The sequence below is a fragment of the Athene noctua genome, chromosome 3, assembly GCF_965140245.1.
Source record: "Athene noctua chromosome 3, bAthNoc1.hap1.1, whole genome shotgun sequence".
NCBI lineage: Eukaryota > Metazoa > Chordata > Aves > Strigiformes > Strigidae > Athene > Athene noctua.
The window spans coordinates 81,894,962-81,917,365 of NC_134039.1; the positions used below are offsets into that span (position 1 = coordinate 81,894,962).

The 22,404-nt window shown below is 40.6% G+C and overlaps 1 protein-coding gene across 8 annotated transcripts in view; it reads right to left on the minus strand.

The window, feature by feature from the left end:
* Nucleotides 1-22,404, minus strand: part of CELF2 (CUGBP Elav-like family member 2) — a 382,663-nt gene that overhangs the window by 23,373 nt on the left and 336,886 nt on the right. For all 8 annotated transcript variants that reach the window (XM_074903509.1, XM_074903506.1, XM_074903508.1 and 5 more), the window contains one exon: nucleotides 18,216-18,350. In XM_074903509.1, coding sequence (XP_074759610.1) covers nucleotides 18,216-18,350 — 135 coding nt within the window. The remainder of the gene's footprint in view (nucleotides 1-18,215; nucleotides 18,351-22,404) is intronic.

A 22,404-nucleotide genomic window follows, 5' to 3' on the forward strand; every position in this document is an offset into this window, starting at 1 on the left:
GGCACATCTGTATTCACAACATTTGGTGTATAATTTTTCTCTTTATACTGGGGATTTTATCCTTGCCTCCTTAAAACCTCTATATGTCAGGGACTCAGTATGTTTCTGGGGCAGTATTAAGTGAGTTAGCTAATACTGAAGTTAAGGGGAGAGATTGAGCAGACTGGAGCTCCAGCCTGATGAATGCTGGCTGAATGTACAATAGTTGGTGAAGAACAGAGGTGCTTTTTACCAGCTGCACCTCACAATGTTAAGACCTGGAAAAATATCAAAACATGGTAGATAAAGATTTTGTCGACTCAAAGGAACTTCTTCCTCTCTAACATCAGTCATTGGAATAAGCCAGCAGATTTCTCAAAGAGGCTGTTGCTCAATCAGAGGCTATTGACAGGAGTTACGGGGTTGAAACCTTTAGCTGTTGTTGGAAGAGTTCAGACAAGGTGTTTATCATATTTCCCACTGACCTTAAAAATATATTAATACATTAAAATACCACAGCACTGGATAAAGAGGTCAGTTTAGACTTGTAAGAGTAAAGTCCAGTAACCAGTAACCTGCTCTCTTTCCTGCAGGTACACTGCATGCTGGTCACCTGCTGCCTTCTGCATCCAGGCCACATACAGGGACTTTATGGAACACTTTGGCATCTTCAACCATGGAAGGTGAGAAGGTAAAAAATGTTTATTTTAGTATTAGAGACCTTACTGTTTCTTCTTCATTGACCCTCTATTCCCACATTTCTATGCCAGTCTTACAACCTTTCTCCCCTCTTTTCCAAACTCAACTGCACTTTAATAAACATTCAGAAAATTTCAAATAATACAAATAATATTATTAAGAAGCTGTGAAATGGTGAAGGACATCGCTGCAGCCTTTCCCCAACACACTCCCAAATCACTCCCAACCCCAGCCATTTGATCTTATTGTGCTTTCTCCATTTAATTGATGAACAAAGAGACTTGCCCTTTGGTTAATGTATTCTTTAACAGAGCTCTCTTTGATACAGGGAACACATTTTCATTTGGAGTGGTTGCTCTACACAGTATAGATATTTGTGTTTAACTAGTAATGTTGCATTCATAGCAATTTCTAAGGCTGGAAGGAGCTGACATTTTCAACTATTCTCCTCAACACATTTATTTCTGCCTGTAAAAGGTTATAGCACCTTTTAGGTCAGAGATTTTTTAAATAGAAATCTAAACTAGCAATAAGCCATTCCTCCTTTAATTTAAATAATGTTTCAAAGCAATTCCTAAAAACTATGCCAACGAGAAAAAGAACTGGTATTAGCACAGAAACTTTTGGTCATTCTGTTGGCTATTTTATGTCTATAGAGTCATGATGATTTACATAATCTGGATTTACATCAGTTGGAAAACTATATTCAGGATAGCAGCATCTAGGAAAGGCAATGATGTGTAAATATTTCTTTGGCTTTGCCGTGCACACTGCGGACGGGATTAATTTCCCCACCTTTGGCAGCTTCATTGTTGATTTAAGTTAGACTAGTCAAAACTATTCTTTTGGACAGTGTCTTAAGTCATGAGACCTCCAACTCAGACACCCTACCTTTAGATTTCTATCTCAGGATGGCTGAATTGCCCCCTGGAAGTGTTCCCGTTTCTACTGACTGAGATGGTGATCTCAAAGTAGATGTAGATCATTCAGAGACAAAATGTGTTGTGGTATGGATCCTGTCTTTCCTGTTGGCCATGCATTGTGTTAACAAACTGGTGATCTGAAGCAAGGGATCTACTTTGATCCTGCACACAGAACTGATGTCAAATGTGCAGACTCAGGGATCTGAATTTAACCACCTCTATCAAATCTCAGGCTCAGAGAATTGCCTGATGCTGAACAATTATGAGCTAATCTGCAGAGCATGTGCACTATTCTGCAAAGCACACCCTGCCAGAGAAAGGAGTTGGACAGCAGGGATTTATGCAGTGTTACAGTACAGGTCATACAAAGTAGGATGGCCTTGCACAAAAGCATGCATGATGAGCTAAAATACCAGATACTGCTGATGCCTTTTCCAGTTCTGCCTCAAACTTCCTGTGCTGCCCTTGATAAAGCACTCTATAGTTTTTGCTGTAAAACAGGGCTAATTCTGCTTATTCCCAGTTGGTGGCTTGTCTCTTAGAAAGCCGTATCTTGGAGGCACAGGCACATTTTTGTCACGCCTATTTACTTCCTACACCTAAAACCAAAGACTGCCCTTGATAGGCCTTCCAGGTATACTGAAGTAAGAAAATCACACACCTATGTTCATCTGTAGTACAGCCTTGGGAAAATCCCACCCCTCTCATGTCTCAGGACCAATTTAAAAAAATGAATCCTCTTCCCCAACAGATGAGGTCCACTGGAGGGTCCAGGGAGGCTGCCTGAACACTTGGTGATGAAATGAAGTGCTAGACAAACACTCCCTCTCACTGTTTCTTTGGAAAAGGACAAATTCAAATCAAACATATATCGAGATGATTTAGCAGAGACACGATTTGCAGTGTGTACTTGAACCCATTTTTTCCTTAATCTTTTTGCTAAATGTCTAAATAATAATGAACTCAAATGACTTCTCAACAAAGTCATATACCACAGGAACAAGGAGCCTCTTGGAAACTCCATACTATATAAGCTAACTTGGCACTTTTTACGGGTGGTGATACACAAAGTCTGTGCACTCTTTCCATTCCTCTTTGCCTTGTTCTGTTCCTTTCCTCCTCTTCCAACACTGGCATACTGTCTGGAAATGATACACAAACACACTGCATGCCTGGGACTAAGGTATTAAAGAATGTCAAACTGGCAGTTCAAAGATTTTAAGTGAAGTTTCTTTTTGGAAATATTATTTTGGTTTGAGGGCAGGACTAAAGGAAAGAACGGGCAAAGAAAAGCAAGGGCAACTTCACCTCATTGCCTGCATAGAGGGTTGCTGTAGACCTTCACCTACCCCATCCATGTGAAGAGCAGCTAATGTTTCTGGAGCAGAACCAGCCTTCTGCTGCTGCAGGGCTTCAGGGCAGCTCCAAGGCTGGCTTAACTACACTGGGGCTTTCCACAAAGAGATTCACAATGGTAACTGTGACAGCCCTGCTGACAGCTTTCCTTTAGGCAGCTCTCAGTTACACTCCACAATTGCCTGTCACTACCTAGCGCATGGCACAACAGGAAGCTCAGTGTTTGCTCTGAGATCAGCTACCTGCTTATCTGTGTTCTGGTCACATCCTGCTTAGTCAGTTGTAGAGGATGTGCATATGTTAAAAAAAACCCCACACTGCTCGGCTGTGAACCGCAACTTTGTTCTTGTTGTTTTACTTAATGGAGAGTTTAAATAACTCAGTGTTCAAAGTACTTATTTTGCTCCAGTAAAGATGATATAGTAGTGCGCCAGGGACCAATATTACCCACAAATTTAAGGTTCAGTATCTCTATGACTTTACGTATGAGAAGTTGCAGAGAAAACATGTTCTCTTTTGGGAGAGACTCCTGTCAAATCTGTATGGGTGGTTGTCTGAGTCCAGAATCCTCTATCTTGGGTCTATTACTGATTTTCTGCTGCCTTCCTGAGCTCATTGACTCCAAGGGCTAGATAAAATAGATCTGACTTAAACTGCTCCTGACTAAATGGCTGCTGTTCAGAGGGATGTAGACAGGTGGAACTGGCCAACAGGAACCTTATGAAATTTAATAAGGACAGATGCAAAGTCCTGCACCTGAGAAGGAATAATCCCTCTCAGTAACACAGGGTGGGGATGGATGAGCTGGGGACAAGCTTTGCTGAAAAGGACCTTCGGAGATCCTGGTGGGAGGTGACCATGAGCCAGCAGCATGCCCTGGTAGCAAAGAAAGCCAACAGCATCCTGGGCTGTTGGAATAGGAGAAAAGCCAGGAGACCCAGGTGATGTTCCTCTTTACTCAGCACTTGTTAGATCACATGTAAATATGACATCTAGATTTGGGCTCCTCACTGAAAGGAAAACATCGATCTGCTTGAGGGAGTTCAGTGGAAGACCAGCAAGATGGTCAGGGGCTTGAGCACTCATCCTGTAACAAGCTGGGCTTGTTCAGGCTGAATATGATACGGGTTCAGGTGGACCTAAAGCAGCCTCCCAGTTCTTACAGGGAGGTCATCAGCTAGATAGTGGTGAGAGCATGAGGGGTAAATTGAAACAACAGAGGTTCAGTCCAGCTGTAAGTAAAAACATTTGTACAGTGAGGATTGTCAAGCAATGGAACCGATTACCCAGACTGCTCAGTCCATGTCCTTGGAGGTTTTCAAGACCTGACTGGATAAATCCCTGAGCAACCTGATCTCACCTCACACCTGACAGTGTTTTGAGCAGTGGGTTGGACTACAGACTTCCTGAGGGACCCTCCAACCTCAATTATTGTATGAACCTATGAAAGTAGAACAGTGTGGCAGAAAAGTAGAAATCAGGTGACACAGAGGCAGAATGAAAGAAAGATGAAGATGCGTTGGCAGAAAACTGAACAGGAGATCTGGCTTCTGTCCTTGGGTCTGTTTACAGGAATAGAGGTTGACATCGAATATGTCACTTAACTCTTGATTGTGCTTCTGATTCTAGGCTGCCACAACTACTTTGTGTGGGCTAGATTTCCAAGGCTACATCTATGAGAAGATCTAAGAAAAGGAGGTCCTGACCTTGGATGATTGCTTGAGATTTTAGATTACTCTTAGTTTCCTTTAGATTTAGTAATGTGCACAGAAAAAAAAAAACAACATAGTAGAAGAACTGAAAGGATACAAAGAAATTATGTAAAGAGAGTAAATGCACTAAGAAAAGAAAATAAAAATTACTCCTAACATCTCCCCAGTCAGTGACATAGAAAGAGAATTATAAGAGTTGGGGAGAAAAGGAAAAGAAATATTAAACTCAAATTAGAAATCTGTAATTTTAGCAAGTTGTATTTAAAATCTTTGTTTACTACCCAAAATCTCTCGTGTAAACAGAATATTCCTTTGTCCCTTTGTTAGGACAAGAGGGATAATAAATCTAAGAGACAACACTGGATTTAAAGATAATCAGATTAAGGCTGTGTTCTCTGTTTTCTTTCTAATGTTTAGCTGCAAAACCCAGCAATGTTTGGAACAACATCCTGCAAACTGTGTCTGAACAAGACAAACACCTGCTGGCCTGAAGTGAAAGACTAAAGATATTGGACAAAGTTTAGCTGTGTTGGACAAAGTCTATGCAAAGCTTCCAACTTTGGTCTGATTTACAACATCTTAGTTTGGTTGTGGTACTCTCTTAAACAGAGAAGAATGGCGCCCAGCTGTAGGTGGTCCTTATGTAGCAGAGAATATGGAACACTGATCTGTTTTTATGTGGGATTCTGGCCAGAACTGATCTTATATGTTTAAGGTCAATTGATTAAGGTGTATTCTCTTTATGCAGCACTAACAACAACTGTTTGTTTTAAAGAGATGGAAACCCAAAACCTTTCTCCTAAACACACGAATGAAATGTCTCCTGGAAAATAGAAGTGATTCAAGTATAGAAATGATGGAGCTTATGAAATGAGGGTTATAAACATGGGTGTGGGGGAGAAGTGGGTAAGTCAATCACACCGTCCATGTGACACTGCTCTCAGGAATTTGCAGTTGTGTTTCTGTCTGAAATGAGCACACTCTATGGGCTCTGACTGCATAAGGAACATTTTAAAGGGGAAGAATAATTAAGTGATGACAGAGGCATCATCATTATTAGATAATCACAACCCAGGGGCCATAACAAACTTTGAGTGTCTCTAATCCCATGGGGTCTAATTATTCTGTGAGAATAACCACACCTCCCAATTTTAATTTATTCTTGTGGAGAATCTGGGGGGGTGGGGTGGTGGGGAAAGGGGGCATTTTAATATTTTTGCTGAAAGAAGATGCAGTTGGCCTTTCAAAAGGGCTCATCAGTATTCTAATATAACTAGCATGTGTGACTGGCATTAAATTGTCTGCCCTTTACCGTGTTCTCCAGACAATCCAAGTATACACCCCTGCACAAACTGGTGATCTCCCAGTTGCTAATATAGCACCATCATGCACTGGTTCTGTTTCTTGGGGTAATTTTTTAGCAAAGGAGAGGTGGATGTTTCTTGTCTGGGGTAGTTAATTCTCCATAAGGTCCTTTGACAAACACATTGCCATTGGTGTGGAGAGAGAAGTAAAAATGTCCTAATTTTCTGGTATTTTGGAAGTGCTGTCTGACACTTCAAAAAGGAAGATTCTAGTAAGTTTAAGTGCTCTGCTTGTGCTAGGATAGAATAAAATAAAAGTGACAGACACATTCCAGGGAAAGAGCACCGGAAAAGCAAGAGAGCAAGAAAGAGTCAGGGGGAAATAAGAATGACAATATAGAAAGATATATACTAATATCACAGCCTTTCTCAAATAAGTCAGTGTCTCTCTACTTTGTCATTACTTACAGGTGAATAATTCTTGTGAAAGATTGTCTGTATCTTCTCAGGATGCAGGAAAAGGGAAGCACCAGTGAGGAAAGGAGGAAGGGAGACCAGCATCCACACAACATCTGGTTGCTTCTGTGTGTCTGTGTGTATGCACGTGCAAATGAGACTAAGCAAGACAGAGGGGGAGGGAGAGAAGGAGTCTTTCCCCATAGTGATCCTTTTGGCTGAAGCTGGCTTTCTGAAAACAGCTTTATATTTTACAAAGTCCTTTGAGTACATTCACTTATACAAGGAAAAAAAGAAAACGTAGAGAGTGAACCAATTCATTCAATTGCCTTGCAAATTCAGATGAAGACAAGGTCTTCAAGAGCTGGAGACTAACTTTAGTCTCGTAGATCCATAATCTTCAGTAGTGCACGGGTGTTTGAGAGCTAAGGAACCTCTCTGTGAGCTTGGGGCAAGTGAAAATTAGGGTCACTTATCTTAATCACTTATGTAATTTATGTTTAAGCCTAACTTGACATTTCAGATCGTCTTGAAATGACATTGTCTACACCAAGGACCTTCTAGCACTGCAAAGGAGGAGAAAACAGAACATACAAAGGTACTACAGGTATGGCAGAAAAAACCATCAGGTGGCTATTTTTGTACTTTTCTAATCTTCTGAAGGTTCCTCCAAACCTATCAATCTAACAGAAGGTATTTTAGGAAACAAGGGTTTATTGATTTGGCATATCTTTGCGAATCTAGGCTATTGTGTCTAAGGGTACATTTTCCTGTGAGATTATGAAGATGGAGAGAGAGAGTAAAAAGCAAGTTAATATGCTGGGCCAATTTCACACTGATGCCTCTGTTTTGCTGAAATACATTGCTCAGTGAAGACCATCCACCTCTAGTGTAAACTAGGAGTCATATATTCTGTTTCAGCACTGTGCATGTAACAGATCGTGCATTCTCGCCAGCAGACCACAACAACAAATTACTTTTGGTTTTGGGTGAAAATTACTTTAAAGAGAGGCTAAGAAAGAGAATAATAAGGCACAGTGGACTGGCTTGGGTTAAAATTCAGAGCTGACCATTAGATATTTCCAACTGTAACTTAAACTGAAATCAAAGCAGATTGAAACCCCACAATGTGAAGAAAACAAAGAATAATTACTGAGCATTTATGACTCTGTTTTACCCAGTGGGACCAAGGGCTGTGGCCTGTGTTCACTGAAGCATCACTGAGTTCACATCAAAACCAGACCATTAGCATTTCTACAGGGAACTTCCAGGTGTGCTCTCATGTTTATTACTGCTATCCCACACAATTTGGAACAAGCTATTGTTCAGGGACTCGTGCCTTGATGCTGAAATGACTTCAGTGTGGAGGTACTTCAGCATATAACCACTTTTAAATCACTTTCCAAAGTGATTTCTGATCTAGCGTCACTAAGACTTTACTTGAGGCCAGGATCTCCTGCCTGGAGTACAGATTCCTTCACATTGCCCCCCATGTGCATACAACATCTCTGACATACTTTCACCACTAAGCAATTACAAACAACTAGCAGAAACATCTCTCTATAAAAAAAGAGTTGCAGTTGAGTTCAAGGTAAGCAATGTTTTGTTGCAAGAATGCTAATCACATGCATATATGGCAATTCAAACTCTATTATGTCCGAGACAATGGCCTGATTCATCTTTATTTTCACCTCTGTAATACATCTGTATTAAGATCACGTAAATAGTCCTTAGGAGGTGTTTGTCTTTCCATTGCAGCAAGATGTGACTAAAAGGTTTATATACCTCAGACACCTAGGAGTCCTATCCATGGTATTTTAGAAGAGAGGTGAGATAAATTATATATTGAAAATCTGAGTCTGTAGGTAAAGGAGTTATGAGTCCAGAAAGTGCATGAATAATAATTTCCAGGGAAGAAGGGATTTTTAGTGGGGTGTGCAAGCACAACCTCATTGTAATAGCATACCACAAGATACAGTAATTCACCTCTGTAAGCTGCAGAACTTGAGGATTATCCTATCTCATGTAAAATTACTCAGCCAGGTCCTTCGTAGACCATTTGCAAAGTCATATGTAGTTCAATGTGGCACTGGTTCTTTTCATTCGTATTGCACATTTTTGTTCCACAAATAGCAAAGGCAGTCAAGGGTTTACTTTATTTGGTTTTAAACTCATGCAATTGGAGATATTTTTGTTTCACTGATACATAAAATAAATTGGTGGCCCCATATGCAAACAACTAGATCTTTTCAGACAATGCTGAAACAATTACGTTAAAAACATTCATAAACTCTAATTCCCACCGTGTTCCACAATTTAACCTGCCTTAGGAAAACAGACCATGAGTATCCATGGACACGTTCACAATTCAGTAGGGTTGAAGGAACAGTGCTGGCAGTAGTAAACCTTAAATAGTTGAAAGCTCATTCAAGTGCATGAGTTTTGCTAAGATTTACATTATTTCCTGAATATTATGAACTCCAGCATTTTCTGCACTTGGAACTTCTTGTAAGATATATAGCATATAAGCTCACATATCTACCTATGTAACCAAGCTGATAGTATCATGTTCCTTTCGTAGAAAACAACCCTGAATGAACTTGAAATAGTACTTCCAACAGAATGAAAAATAGTCTTTTTTACAAACTGGGGTTCTTGTGGCTTGAAATAGAGATTAGGAGTAGGGCAGAGAGACACTTACGAAATATAATGTATTATAAAGTGTTATTTGTATACTGCAAGCAAAGTAAATCCTGAAATGTGCTAAGGCAATGGATTTAATACTTTAGGAAGATGATAATGTACTAATGTTTAAAAACCAAACATGTCTCCTGTTGAATTAGATACTACTATCTCATGGTTTAGTCCTGTACACTGTTTCCTAAAAAAACCTACCACAGAATTAAGTAGCATGATACTTCACTGAAAAATGTGCACATGTTTCTGTCCTTCAGCATACAACTTTGGTATTTATGAAATTCTGAGGAAAGAGTCAGAGATTTCTGTGCTAAAAATTAATAAATCAATAATGTTGGTTCTAAAACAGAGTCAAGGAGCTTTTGCAAAACGTCTCTTTCTGCAGTTGTGAGGCAGCCTCACACTTCTTCACTGGCAGGTTCTGCCCACCCTAAGCTGTTTAGTGACTGAACTTCCCTAAGATCACAGAATCACAGAGTCTAGGTTGGGGGAAGATGTTGAAGATCATCCAGTCCAACCATCAACCCAACATTAACAGTTCCCAATTACACCAGATCCCTCAGCGCTATGTCAACCCAACTCTTAAACCCCTCCAGGGATGGGGACTCCACCACCTCCCTGGGCAGCCCATTCCAACGCCCAACAACCCCTTCTGGAAAGAAATGCTTCCTAATATCCAGTCTAAACCTTCCCTGGCGCAACTTGAGGCCATTCCCTCTTGTCCTATCGCTTGTTACTTGGTTAAAGAGACTCATCCCCAGCTCTCTGCACCCTCCTTTCAGGGAGCTGTAGAGGGCGATGAGGTCTCCCCTCAGCCTCCTCTTCTCCAGACTAAACCCCCCCAGTTCCCTCAGCCGCTCCCTGTACGACCTGTGCTCCAGACCCTGCACCAGCTCCGTTGCCCTTCTCTGGACACGCTCGAGTCATTCAATGTCCTTTTTGTAGTGAGGGGCCCAAAACTGAACACAGGAATCGAGGGGCGGCCTCACCAGTGCCGAGTACAGGGGTCAGATCCCTTCCCTGTCCCTGCTGGCCACGCCAGTGCTGACACAAGCCAGGATGCCATTGGCCTTCTTGGCCACCTGGGCACACTGCTGGCTCCTGTTCAGCCGCTGTCAATCAACCCCCCCAGGTCCCTCTCTGACTGGCAGCTCTCCAGCCACTCCTCCCCAAGCCTGTAGCGCTGCTGGGGGTTGTTGTGGCCCAAGGGCAGCCCCTGGCATTTGGCCTTATTGAAACTCCCCCAGTTGGGCTCAGCCCATGGCTCCAGCCTGTCCAGGTCTCTCTGCAGAGCCTCCCTACCCTCGAGCAGATCAACACTCCCACCCAACTGGGTGTCATCTGCAAACTGACTGAGGGGGCACTCGATCCTCTCGTCCAGATCATCAATAAAGATGTTAAACAGGAGTGGCCCCAACACCCAGCCCTGGGGGACACCACTCGTGACCGGCCGCCAGCTGGATTTAACTCCACCACAACTATTTGGGCACAAACATCCAGACAGTTTTTTCCACAGCAAAGCGTGTGCCCATCCAAGCCACAAGCAGTCAATTTCACCAGGATCCTTTACGCTGAATTGATACACCTGCCCAGAAACCAATTTGCTAGAATATAAAAAGACCTGACATTTTAAGGGACAAATATTTGAAGAGGTCATTCCAGTTAACTGATGGCCTGTCATTGCCATTGGCACCCTTCAGGTTATTGCTGGCTCATTTTTCCAAAGGAGGAGACCAGGGAGAGACAGCACTGTTCCAGGGATGCTCCATGGGAATTCATCACTCTTCACCTCTTTTTTTACTTTATTGGGACTCTGGGAGGTTTTTAGTCACAATTCCTACTCTTTTCTTCTTCAGTCATTTAAGACATTCTGAAGTGTTATTAAAAATATAAATATAGGTCAAAAATGCACCCTCAGTTTCGTACTTTTGGTTCCAACTTGTGTTTGGATGCCTGCTTAAGGATGACTTAATTATTAGATGGGCTTAGCACTAATATATCTCTCCAAGAAGTAGCATAATCTCTGGGCACTAAGAGCAGTCAAAATCAATTCACTTATTTAGGAGCCTAACCACAGACTGAGAGACTTAACACTGTGTGGATAAGTCCAGCTGCCACACAACAGTTCAGAAATATACTTCTGTCATCACAAATCTCTTTGAACTATGCAGTTAAGTGACTGGGTGGAGGGCATGCTAAGGCAAGATTTTCTTTCATGTCTTCCTTGCAAACACATACTTTTAAAAAATTGGTGTTGAGCGTTAAGGCATTGGACTCCTCTGTGCTCTGAGCACTAAGATAATGGTGCTAATACTATAACTACAATTATAAAATTGAAAATCAAATACTTGGGTTGTTTAAGCATCCATCCACAGTATGTGTACTGTATGTATACAGTATTTATAAACCTTTATTTAAGATATTGTGGGCCCGTGCAAACCTCATGAAGTTCAACAAGGCCAAGTGCAAGGTCTTGCACATAGGTCGAGGTAATCCCAAGCACAAATCCAGGCTGGGTGAGGAGTGGATTCAGACCAACCCTGCAGGGAAGGACTTAGGGGTATGAGTGGATGGCAAAACTGACTATGAGCCAGCACTGTGCACTCACAGCCCAGAAAGCCAACCATGTCCTGGCCTGCATCAAGAGAAGTGTGCTCAGCAGGGCGAGGGAGGGGATCCTCCCCCTCCACTCTGCTTTCATGAGACCCCCCCCTGCAGTGCTGGGTCCAGCTCTGGGGGCACCAACATCAGAAGGACACGGACCTGCTGGAGTGGGGCCAGAGGAGGCCACGAAGATGATCAGGGGCTGGAGCACCCCCCTGTGAGGACAGGCTGAGAGAGTTGGGGGTGTTCAGCCTGGAGAAAAGAAGGCTCTGGGGAAACCTTATAGTGGCCTTCCAGTACTTAAAGCGGCTACAGGAAAGATGCAGAGGGATTCCTTATCAGTGAGTGTAGGGATAGAATGAGGGGTAACAGTTTTAAACTGACAGAGGGTAGATTTAGATTAGATATAAGGAAGAAATTCTTTACTGGGAGGGTGGTGAGACACAGGAACAGGTTTCCCAGAGATGCTGTGGGTATCCCCTCCCTGGCGGTGTTCAAGGCCAGGTTGGACGGGGCTTTGGGCAACCTGATCTTAGGATAAATTGGAACTAGATGATCTTTAAGGTCCCTTCCAATCCAACCCATTCTATGATTTTATATATGTTAGATTTGTCTTGTAACTTTATCCTAAAAATAATGAACATTGTACTAGGGAAGTATGTACTGCAAAACTAATACATCTCATTTTAAATGATTTTATAATAATAGTGCCTTATTTTAAATGATTTTGTAATAATGGAACCTCCATTAATTGCACATGAAACGGTAGAAAAATAATCAATTTGTACTACAGTATGAAGAGTGCCATTCTGCATTTTAAACTGATCTTTTCCAACATGAAACATCTACTTCATTCTTTAGGAAACTGTCAGACCTTCCTACACACCTACTGGTAAGGTTATTTTTGGATCATCCTGGAAGCAAATCACAGCTATCTCAGTGGGTGTACTGGCCTCTAACAAAATGTCACGGTGGCAGACTTGCACCACTGATTGGAGAAAAACGTATTGTACCGAACTGAACAAAAAGACACTCTTCTAAGAATGAGTATTTGAACATTCTTCACTGCTTCCCAGTTGAAGCATCTTGTATATTCTATAAAATCTCTAACATTTGAACAATTGTGTTCACAACATGAATACCTTCAACTAACAAAGACAATCTTCATACTATATTAGGGGTAGAGAAAATAATGAACCACAGATGCTAACTATAAGTTATAATTCTCTTCTTTTAGCAGGGGGAAAAGATGAATTAATTCTTACAGGACAGGCACTGTAATCAGATTTTTTTTTTTCTCTTTGTCGGTTTATTCTATACTTCACAGACTTCCTTTTTTGGGGCTGTTATTCTTCAATGTCAGTATCTGTCTGAAAATGACTATTTTTAGACTTCTGTGCTTAGGAGAACTTTTTTTTCAACGTAAGAGTTAATGGCTGAATTCTGATATAATATAGCAAAAGCTGAGCTGGATTTAAGAGGTCGTTAAAGAAAAGTCTTACTTTGTACACTGACAGTATTTTTTTTTCAGAAAGATTTCCTCTTAGGTTTACATAGAAGATAAACCTGAAGAGGTTTTTTACTGAAGCATGAATAGCTAGTTCAGCTCTGTGAATAAATAATAGTTTAGAGAATCAAATAATCATGAAAATGTCATGGAAAATCAAGGCTCCTGTCTGAAACTGAATTAGCTTCTGGTTTAGCAATTCTATCCCCCCACAGCTCAGAAGTTATATTGTGTATGTTTATGCAGATAAATTTGGATGTATAATTAGATGTTTCGCCTCTTCATTTGCACATAGAAGGGCTTTCCTACTGACTACTGAATAAACATTTATGCATGAATTTTAAGAAACAAAATTGAAATGAGCTCACAGAGGTTGTGGAATCTCCATCCTTGGAGATACTCAAACCTTGACTGGACACAGCTTTCAGCAACCTGCTCTGAGTGGTCCTGCTGCGAGCAGGAGCCTGGGGTAGAGATTTTGGGAAGTGTCTACCAACCTATGTGATCCTGTGACTCCAATGTTATGGCATTAAATAATAAAAATACATGCAGTGATGGAGAAGGGCAAGTAAATTGGTGTCTCAAACCCAACTTCTATGTTCTTCCTGTGAGTACAAAACATAGTTCTGCTCTTGCTTAATATCAGTTTGCAAAAAGATCAGTTGGCGAAAACATCAGGAACTTCATAGCTCCTGATACCAGGAAATGCTTTACTGTGCCATGTCAACCTTGTACCACCCAGGACAGTCAGAATAAACATTATTATTCTTGGGAAAACCAGAGTAGTGGGTCAACTGAGGCAAATGAAATGTCAGACAGTGTTAGAGGCAGATAGTCTGACCCTGAGCGTGTATGTCCCTCCTTCACATCCACCTCCAGGCTTCCCACCACCCACTGAATTAACCATAAAGCTCTGCAGGGTATGGAATAGCAGCCTCCCTGTGAGCTCTCTGCTAGCTGATCCATTTGCAGGACGTGTCCAGGACAGTCTCTGGAGGAGACTCAGCTGAGATTCATTCTGTCTAAATTGGGAAATTTAGTGTCAATACCTACACCTGAGGTAGTCCCTCCAAAATCCCTTCCCAGGTAATGGGAAATGCAAACTTCCAGGGCCCAACCAAAAGGGAATTGAGACAAACTGGCTCAGAAAATTGAGTCAGGTAAAAGCTACCCCAGCCCGAATGCTTATGTTATGAAATACTACAGGTACCTGCCTTTAAATCAGGAAAGTATTCTAAGCGAGAGAAATGAAAAGAAAGTGAAGAATTAATTAACTAAATAGAGGTGATTAAAGTAAATAAAGGAAACAATTATCATATCAAAATAAAAGACAAGTAAGATGATTAAACGAGTCTTCAAAAGACCCATGAGAAACTCATGAAAGACATAATATGCATTTACCTGGTTTTTATTCTTTCATGATTTCATTTTCATTTTTATTCACTACCATCTGATAATTGCAAGAAACAGTTACTTTAACCATGGGCAATTTAAACCATTTTAATTTTTTTTCCAGGGCCAAGAGACAAAAGAACCTATTTATTGCCTGAGGGGATTTTTACTAAAATGAAAGCTTAATCTTTCATGTTTTTTTAAGCAAAGGCTTTTAAAAAATCATTTCTAACAATGCTGTAGGGAGAGACTTCCATGGGTATGCAAAATTGAAATTATAAATTTACAATTATAAAAAAATTAATAGTTTGGGGGATTGCATTGTCTCTGTTCTTTCTGAATGAATACTGTTTCAAGCTTAAGAGAAAGTATTTAGTACATGGAGGAGAGTGAGTGTCCTTAGACTCTCTTGCGGTCAAAGCTCTTTAGTAAGAACATATGAGAGAAAGATCACTGGAGTTCAATTTGTTTGGAAATATGTAATTGTATGAACCCTGAAGAAGGAGTTTCATACAGATGGAACAGTCACTGTCAGATGCTGAATATTTTTCTCTTTTTGGATATATGGCCATTAGAACCCAGCAGCAAAACTTGACACCCTCAAATATCAGATGCCCTGTTGGTTCTTCACTTCCTGGGCTGTTTTTCTGTGTTGCCAGTGCATCAAAGCTCCCCTGACTGCCATCCCCTCCATAACAGTTTGGTGCACTGAAGGTTTCGAAATCTTATCTATGTAAAACTGAGCTGCAAGATGACTTTTAACTGAAGTAACCACCTTTTGGGGCTTTTACGCCACACATCTGCAAAGGACAGAACAAGAGCTTTTGGTCAAAGATTGATTCAGGAGAGGTCTTCAGGAGAGATATATATGGGTACAAACATGGATACGATTTACGTGGCTGCCGTGGTTTAAGGTATTTCAGAAGTACATGCTCATGCCCATCCCTGTTTTGTGCAGTATTTTAGTTTTAACAGCATCAAGAAAAGGATTAAATTTAATCATGAACCTTTGCACTCTCCTAAATTTGGGCAGTTTTTTGAACTGAGAAATATTAATTTAATGCATTATCTGGAGAGACACAAACATTTCTTCCTGGGCTTAGTGCAGGCTTTGAAATCAGACAAAATAATTTACACTCATGAAACACAACAAACTGAAGTGTTCTATTAAAAGAAAAGTAGACCATAAAAATACCCTCAAGGCCTCCAAATATCCACACATTGAAAGGCAGAGCTAAATGTTTTCTGCCAACATATTTCAAGTTTTAATGGAAATACTTTGAGCTACTATGAAAAGCTTTATCAGACTAAATTCATTTTCCATAGAGCAGAGAAGAATCATTGGAGATATTATTCAGGTTTACAAAATATTTAATAGGGTGGAGAATGTAGAACCAGATAAGAAAGGTTAAACCGAAGGGCATTTTAACAAGGTTTGGTTTTAAGTTGGTTGTGCAACATAAATAGGTCAACGGACCTATTAGATATAGACTTTGACACTCCAAGCTGTCTAATATTAGAAACACTTGTGTACAGCTACTATCTATAAGACTTTCAAAAGCAATATTCATTCCGAACATACTATTTCAAAGGCTTAACGTTCAGAATTTTTTGAAAATAACACATCTTCAATGTGTTAGCCAAAATCATTGATTTATTTGGAAAGTCCTTGGTAATCTGCCCTACAATATCAGCCTGAGCAATACTAAGCTTGATTTATCCCCCAAAAATATCCACCCAGCCCAGCTGAAACACCCTTCTAGCCATGTGCCTCTGCAGACTTGGACATCAGATGAAACCACCTTTCAGGTACTCAAGGAGCCTTGAGACCAGGTTAGAAGACGGAACAGCAAGTCAGCAAGCTTGGATAAAACGACTGTGTTGGAGGGGGAGAGAGGAAAATGTGGACTGTAAGGATGAATTGGAGTCCTGTGCTAACATGGCAAGACAAAGACCACAACAGAAACATACTGCTGCCTGAGGTTCTGGTGCCACTTTGCTGCAGAGAAGCAACGATAAGGAAAGTTCATTTTCAGCTCCTCTGCACCGCAGTGCAGTACACTGAGTTGCCCTAAGAAGTCTTGTCAGTATGGCTCAAGAAATGTCGAGCATGCTTCGGGAGGACAGGCTACTAGACATTTAACAGCTAAACTGCAGAGATATTACAGAGCATGCATGAAATGCAACATTTTCACTTCTATAAACGGGTGACATTTAGACAGGAGTACCACAGAAACATTGACACCGAGACTAGCCTTTTGCAAAGTGTTAAGCCCCAGCTCCAAGATGGAGGGAAGAGATTGATCAGGTTTAAAAAAAAATAAATCAGCAAGCCAAAATTATATTCACCCAACCTGCTTCTCAGAGATGTTGCAAACAAGTATTATTTTTAGGTCAAGATGAGGATCACACCAGAAACAGGAAAATTCTGCAGAAACATAGTATTAGCCAAACTGCCTTCCATTTAACCTCTCCCCCAAACAAACAATAGAACTGTAATATAACAGGAAGTGTTGGCCAGCTCTGACACCCAGCACCACACTCAGTCCCAGCTCTACTGTGCAGTGAAGACTGTTTTCCTTACTGATGAGCTCAAACCGTCTGCCATGAATTACTTTTTCATGGGGAATAAATACACACTTAAACAAGATTAAACACAAATGTTCTTTAGTGGTGTCTAAAATAATATGAATGTTTTTTAGAACAGCAATAAACACACTTCATGATGCAAATAATTACACCCTGCAGCCTTTATGTAAAGATAAGTGGCCAGATTCTTGACTCAGCTACATCACCGTAAATCCAGAGGAACTACACTGAGTCAACATCTCTCTCTGTGGATTCTGGAGATGTTGAAGTGTCACTGAGCTCTGAATTTGCCCTGATTTCTTTCTAGGGTTTTGCAGATATTGGACATGCATGGCTGAATGTCTGCATGGTGATCATGCAGGCACCACCACCTCTTATTCTGTCCCTTATTTTCCCATAAATCTGTCTTCTGTTTAATGCAACGAAGTCAGAACCTGTCTGTGTATTCCTTGTGCATCTGATGCCACTTCTGTAACTTCTGTATTCTCAGATAGGACAAGAAGAAAGCTCAACTGAAGCTACATCAAGAAAAAGAGAAGGAAAAAAAGAGAGGACGTCACAAAAATTCATGATGGGTGAAGGTCACACCTGCATGATGTGCTGGGAATCAAAGTCTCTTAGGGATTAAAAAGAACCATCTCGGCAGATTTTTCTGTAGGATGGAAAGAACTTGCTCATTTTCTGAATTCTTCCTGAAAAATTAAATTTAGCTTAGGTTTCCCATGTAATTACAATTTACATGTAAAGTTTTGTAAGACGGGTCTGTTAGACTTTAATGACCCCTGAAATGAGTCTGAAAAGGTGAACATGCCCACATTGGACCACTTGAAAAATTAGTTATTTGCTTAAAAATAACAGGAAATGAAACAACTATTAAAAGGGTCTTCAGAATTTGTACGAGCACAGAACTTAGACACAGCATGGAATCACAGTTTTAATTGTCATCTTCCCATTTATTCTCACGTTTGTATTCTGAAAGCAAGCACTCTGCTCTTACCGGGACTTGTGAGGGCTCCCAGAGCACCAGTCGTTGTGGAGAGAGGATTTGCATTGGTGGTGGTAGCTGAGGTTTGGGCGGCGGCTGCTGCGGCTGCTAAAGTTGCCAAATTCTGTAATTGTAAAGCGTTCATGCCTGTGTGGAGAAAAAATAGGGTTAGTGAAAACACAGAATGAAAAAAAAAAAGCTATTTTCAATGGACATGGAACTTGGGATACCTTGTCAAGAGATTAAATTCTTCTTTTCACTCCCAAGACATGTATAATCTGGGAATCACCTCTTACAGTCCTTGAATAACATCTTTCACCTCTCTACCTTGGAGTTGAGAGAATACAGCAAAGGCACCAGCCTACAGTTCAGGAAAATTAAACCCGGTTTGTGCCTCTTCTATAAGGGGAGTGTAGAATTAGAAGTAATTTAAACTCTGTGTGAAGCTCAGGTGTGATACTATTTCCTGACAAAACAGGGGGTATAAAGAAGATAACCGATGTTTAAAACGCATTCAGGACAGGGTCATATAATTGGGATCAATACAGTTTGTTTCCTGTGTCTTCTCTGAATGTATATACTAAGGCTACACTGTGCAGTAGCCAGGAATTGTGCTATTTTTCCTTTTGATGGTTAATTTCTAAAAACACATATGGACTAAGAACATCAAATTATTATCAGTCTGATCACAGAGCCATCATTGAGGTAGTGACTTTTAGGCCATAAGCTCTGGACTGTGATATGAAGTTTAACTCAGTCGTGTGTCACTTCATTATTTTAGAAGATCTGGGGGAGATATACCTGCATTTCAATGAGGACCATGAAGAAATGTATGCATTTAAATAGCAAAGCCTTTAATTTAGACGTCAAGTAAAAAAGGACAAACAATAAATAGAATTTATGTGAAATGGACAAAAAGATGATTAAGGAACAGCAAACCAACATTCATTTGACTTAAATCAGAGGAACAGGGGTCTGTCTTTCCTGAGGCCTTCAAAAGTACCTACCTTTTTGCTTTGGACTAGACAAAATACTTGGGCACTTACTCTAAGGAGAACTGCTCCACTAGACTAAAATGCAGATACAAGTTAGGTGCTAGCATTAACCAGACTGGATCCTTCTCAGGATCCTCCGAGTAAGAAGTAACTGTTCACAGGGGTGATGTCCAGACTGGGTGCCTACATACAGACGTGAGAAAGACTGGATGGCAGTGAGAGATCATCCTTTTTGGTTTGGACATATGAAGGAGATCTGGGCATGCTGCTTGAGCCTTCGATAGAAATGACAAAGTACATAAACCCAAAATAATGAAAGCGTTGTATTATGTTCTTGTAGTCCTGATAATATAATTACACACAAAAGGTTAGGTGGCAAGAAGAGCAATACCTTTTTAAGACCAAGTGATAGACCTAGGAAGACTGCATGAGTTTTGGGAAACACCCAAAGAAGAGCTCAAATGCCTGGCAACTTGTCCATTTTTTTCCCCTGAATGTTAGTTTGTTTAATGAGGTATTACTTCTCCCGGCAGGCTTTCTCAAACCAGGGTAACTTAACAATATGGAGAAGATGGGGAAAAAAAAAAAAAAAAAAAAGAGAGATCAAATATTATACTTTGTAAGTATTTTTGAGAGGAAAAAAAAAAGCAGTGAAAGAGAGGTATTTTCTAGGAATTGAGAACTCCTGCAATAACGCAGAGTGATAGCACTTTCAAACACAAGTGTTGCAGACTCAGGTTGGTACAATCAGTGAGCCCCAGAGGTATCCTTACTGTCTCAGCATTAGGCACTGTGAGATGAACCTTGATATCAGCATCTATTTGTGAATAAACCCCCATATTTAAATAGAGAATGTTCCAACAGGCAGGTCAGGTCTCAGGTGAGCACCTAGTTTGGCTGAGGTTCTGACTTCTGTGCCTCAGTCAAATGCCCAAAGTCAGCTTAGATGTTGGTGCTTTTGAAAATGTGACACAATGACAGTGTTAGAAGTAAGGTTTTAGTTGATTTAAGATCCACCACTTTGTAATCTGGAATCTGCACACCACACTTGGAAGAATTATGTGGCCAAAAAAACTGTCAGGTTTCTTTGGAGGCTAATGACCATGTTAAAAAATAAGGCTTTTCTAAAATACAACCAACCTAAACTATTTTGCAAGATGAAGTAAAGCTACCCCAGTCACAAATCATTATTAACCTAGACAATCAGGTGTAAGTACTAAATAAAGTGATCACGGGTCATTGTTGCAATTTGGTCAGTCTTCTAAACCAGCTCTCACAAAGTTTAAGTGCTTAAAATACAAAGGTAACTCTGAAATGGGAAAACTACCTTAATTATACAGACATGTTATAAATACTTAGGAATTAGATATTGAATGCCGAGATGTATAGAATAAAACTGCTTAAAACATCGCAAATCTTGAACAAAGTAATCTAAAGGAGGAAAAGTTGATTGAATATTTTTTGAAACTTTTTTTTATTATCAGTCTAAAACTAAGTTTTAGAAGCAGCATCATATTAACAAATAAATTTCTGGAATCAGAGATGGTAAGGAAGTTCATAACAGTTTTCAAAAATTCAATCTCTGGTGAACTTTTCAGTCAAAAAGTACAATTCAGATAGAAATTCAGATATGCAAGCATAATCTTAATTTATTTTTTTAAATTACTCAGTTGACCTACTTGCTTGCCTCAGGTGTAAATATATATTTTCTTTTTTAATTAAAAAACTCTCTTTCTTTAACAGTAAGATTCTGGAAATTATTTCAAACAAGATTTTAAGGATGGAGAAGACTTAAGATGGGGTCCAGCTCTTCAGGAACAAAGCAGATGGTGGTTCTCAAGATATGGAATCCATTTTCATCCTGGATTGATATTTGGTCCTCAAATGTAATTTACCTTTCTCTTTTGTAAGAACTGTAAGTAATTCAGCAAAGAATGTCCAGCAAACATTGCTGGTCTTCCATGAGGCCATATTCTGTTCAAGGAGATTTGGGAAAGCAGTGAGTTGCTCTGCCATGGCAGTGTGGTTTTCTGTCACCCACTGGTTAGTTATTCATCAGAAGGATCAGTCATAATAAGCTTACAGGTCTTCTGTGGGGAGGTTTCCACTTTGGACTTTTAAACAACACACACAGCAGGATTAAAAAATAGCAAACAAATACAGAACACTACTAGAGGAGAGACCGCAAAATAGCTTCACCTAGATGAAATCCTGCATGCTTCTGGAAAACACATGGACTTCTCTCCAAACCTCAGTTTATAGATGCAAATAGGTTTTGAAGTAATTTAATACAGCTTTTTCCACTGCATTTTATGTGTATGTCTTTGCCCATGCATGCAAGGCTCGGGAAGGCTATGAGCATAGAGGGCTGTGAAGCTGGAAGGCACCACACATGCACTGTACAGCACTCCAGGAAAAGTAAAGCAGGCACAACAAAGTCAACAGGCAGCGGAACAAACAACTGCTCTCTTTGGGCTCACGAACCACCATCACGCCTGCGTGGATGCAAAACAAGCACCAGCATTGCCTCATCCCACCAAACCATTTTTTTTAAATAGTGGAACATTTCCTGTGGACGCACAAGAGGAACCCATCAACTTGACGCAACAGTCTCAGTGCCAAGAGAAGATTAACAAAGAGCTAGGCGGTGACGAAGCTGTCTCCCCACCCAGTGTGTTTTACTGCAGAGGTGACTAAAAGACACTGGCCACAAACCAGCTCTGCAGATGTTACAGGGTGTCAGCTTGGGTGCCTTCAGGAAAAAAGACTGCTAGCTGTTGTCACACTCGCATAACAGGGGACAGCAAAGAGCCCTGCTGAACAGAGCACCCAAATGTGACTGTCAGCAAGGGCTCACGGCACATGCCATCATCCAGCATGCTCTAGAGCTGATGGTGTCAACAGGTTTGTCACTTAATATGCATCCTCTTTAGGATCTCTGTCTGCTCAAACGTATAAAAAATAAGTCCTGTCATCACTGTTTCACATTCCCCAGGCATTTTACCATCTCTGCTCCCTCTTTATTGGTTTCTCCCATCATCTTGTCAAGTGCGTCAAACCCCACTTGCTAGGACAAACTTGGAGGAGGGAAACCAAATGCTCTTAAGTCCCAGACCCAGAAAATACTTTCCTTTAAAATGGGGATTTTTGGTTCAATTGAACTTCAGCTGAGGTATAGTTCTGTGGGACTAATCTGCTCTCTCATT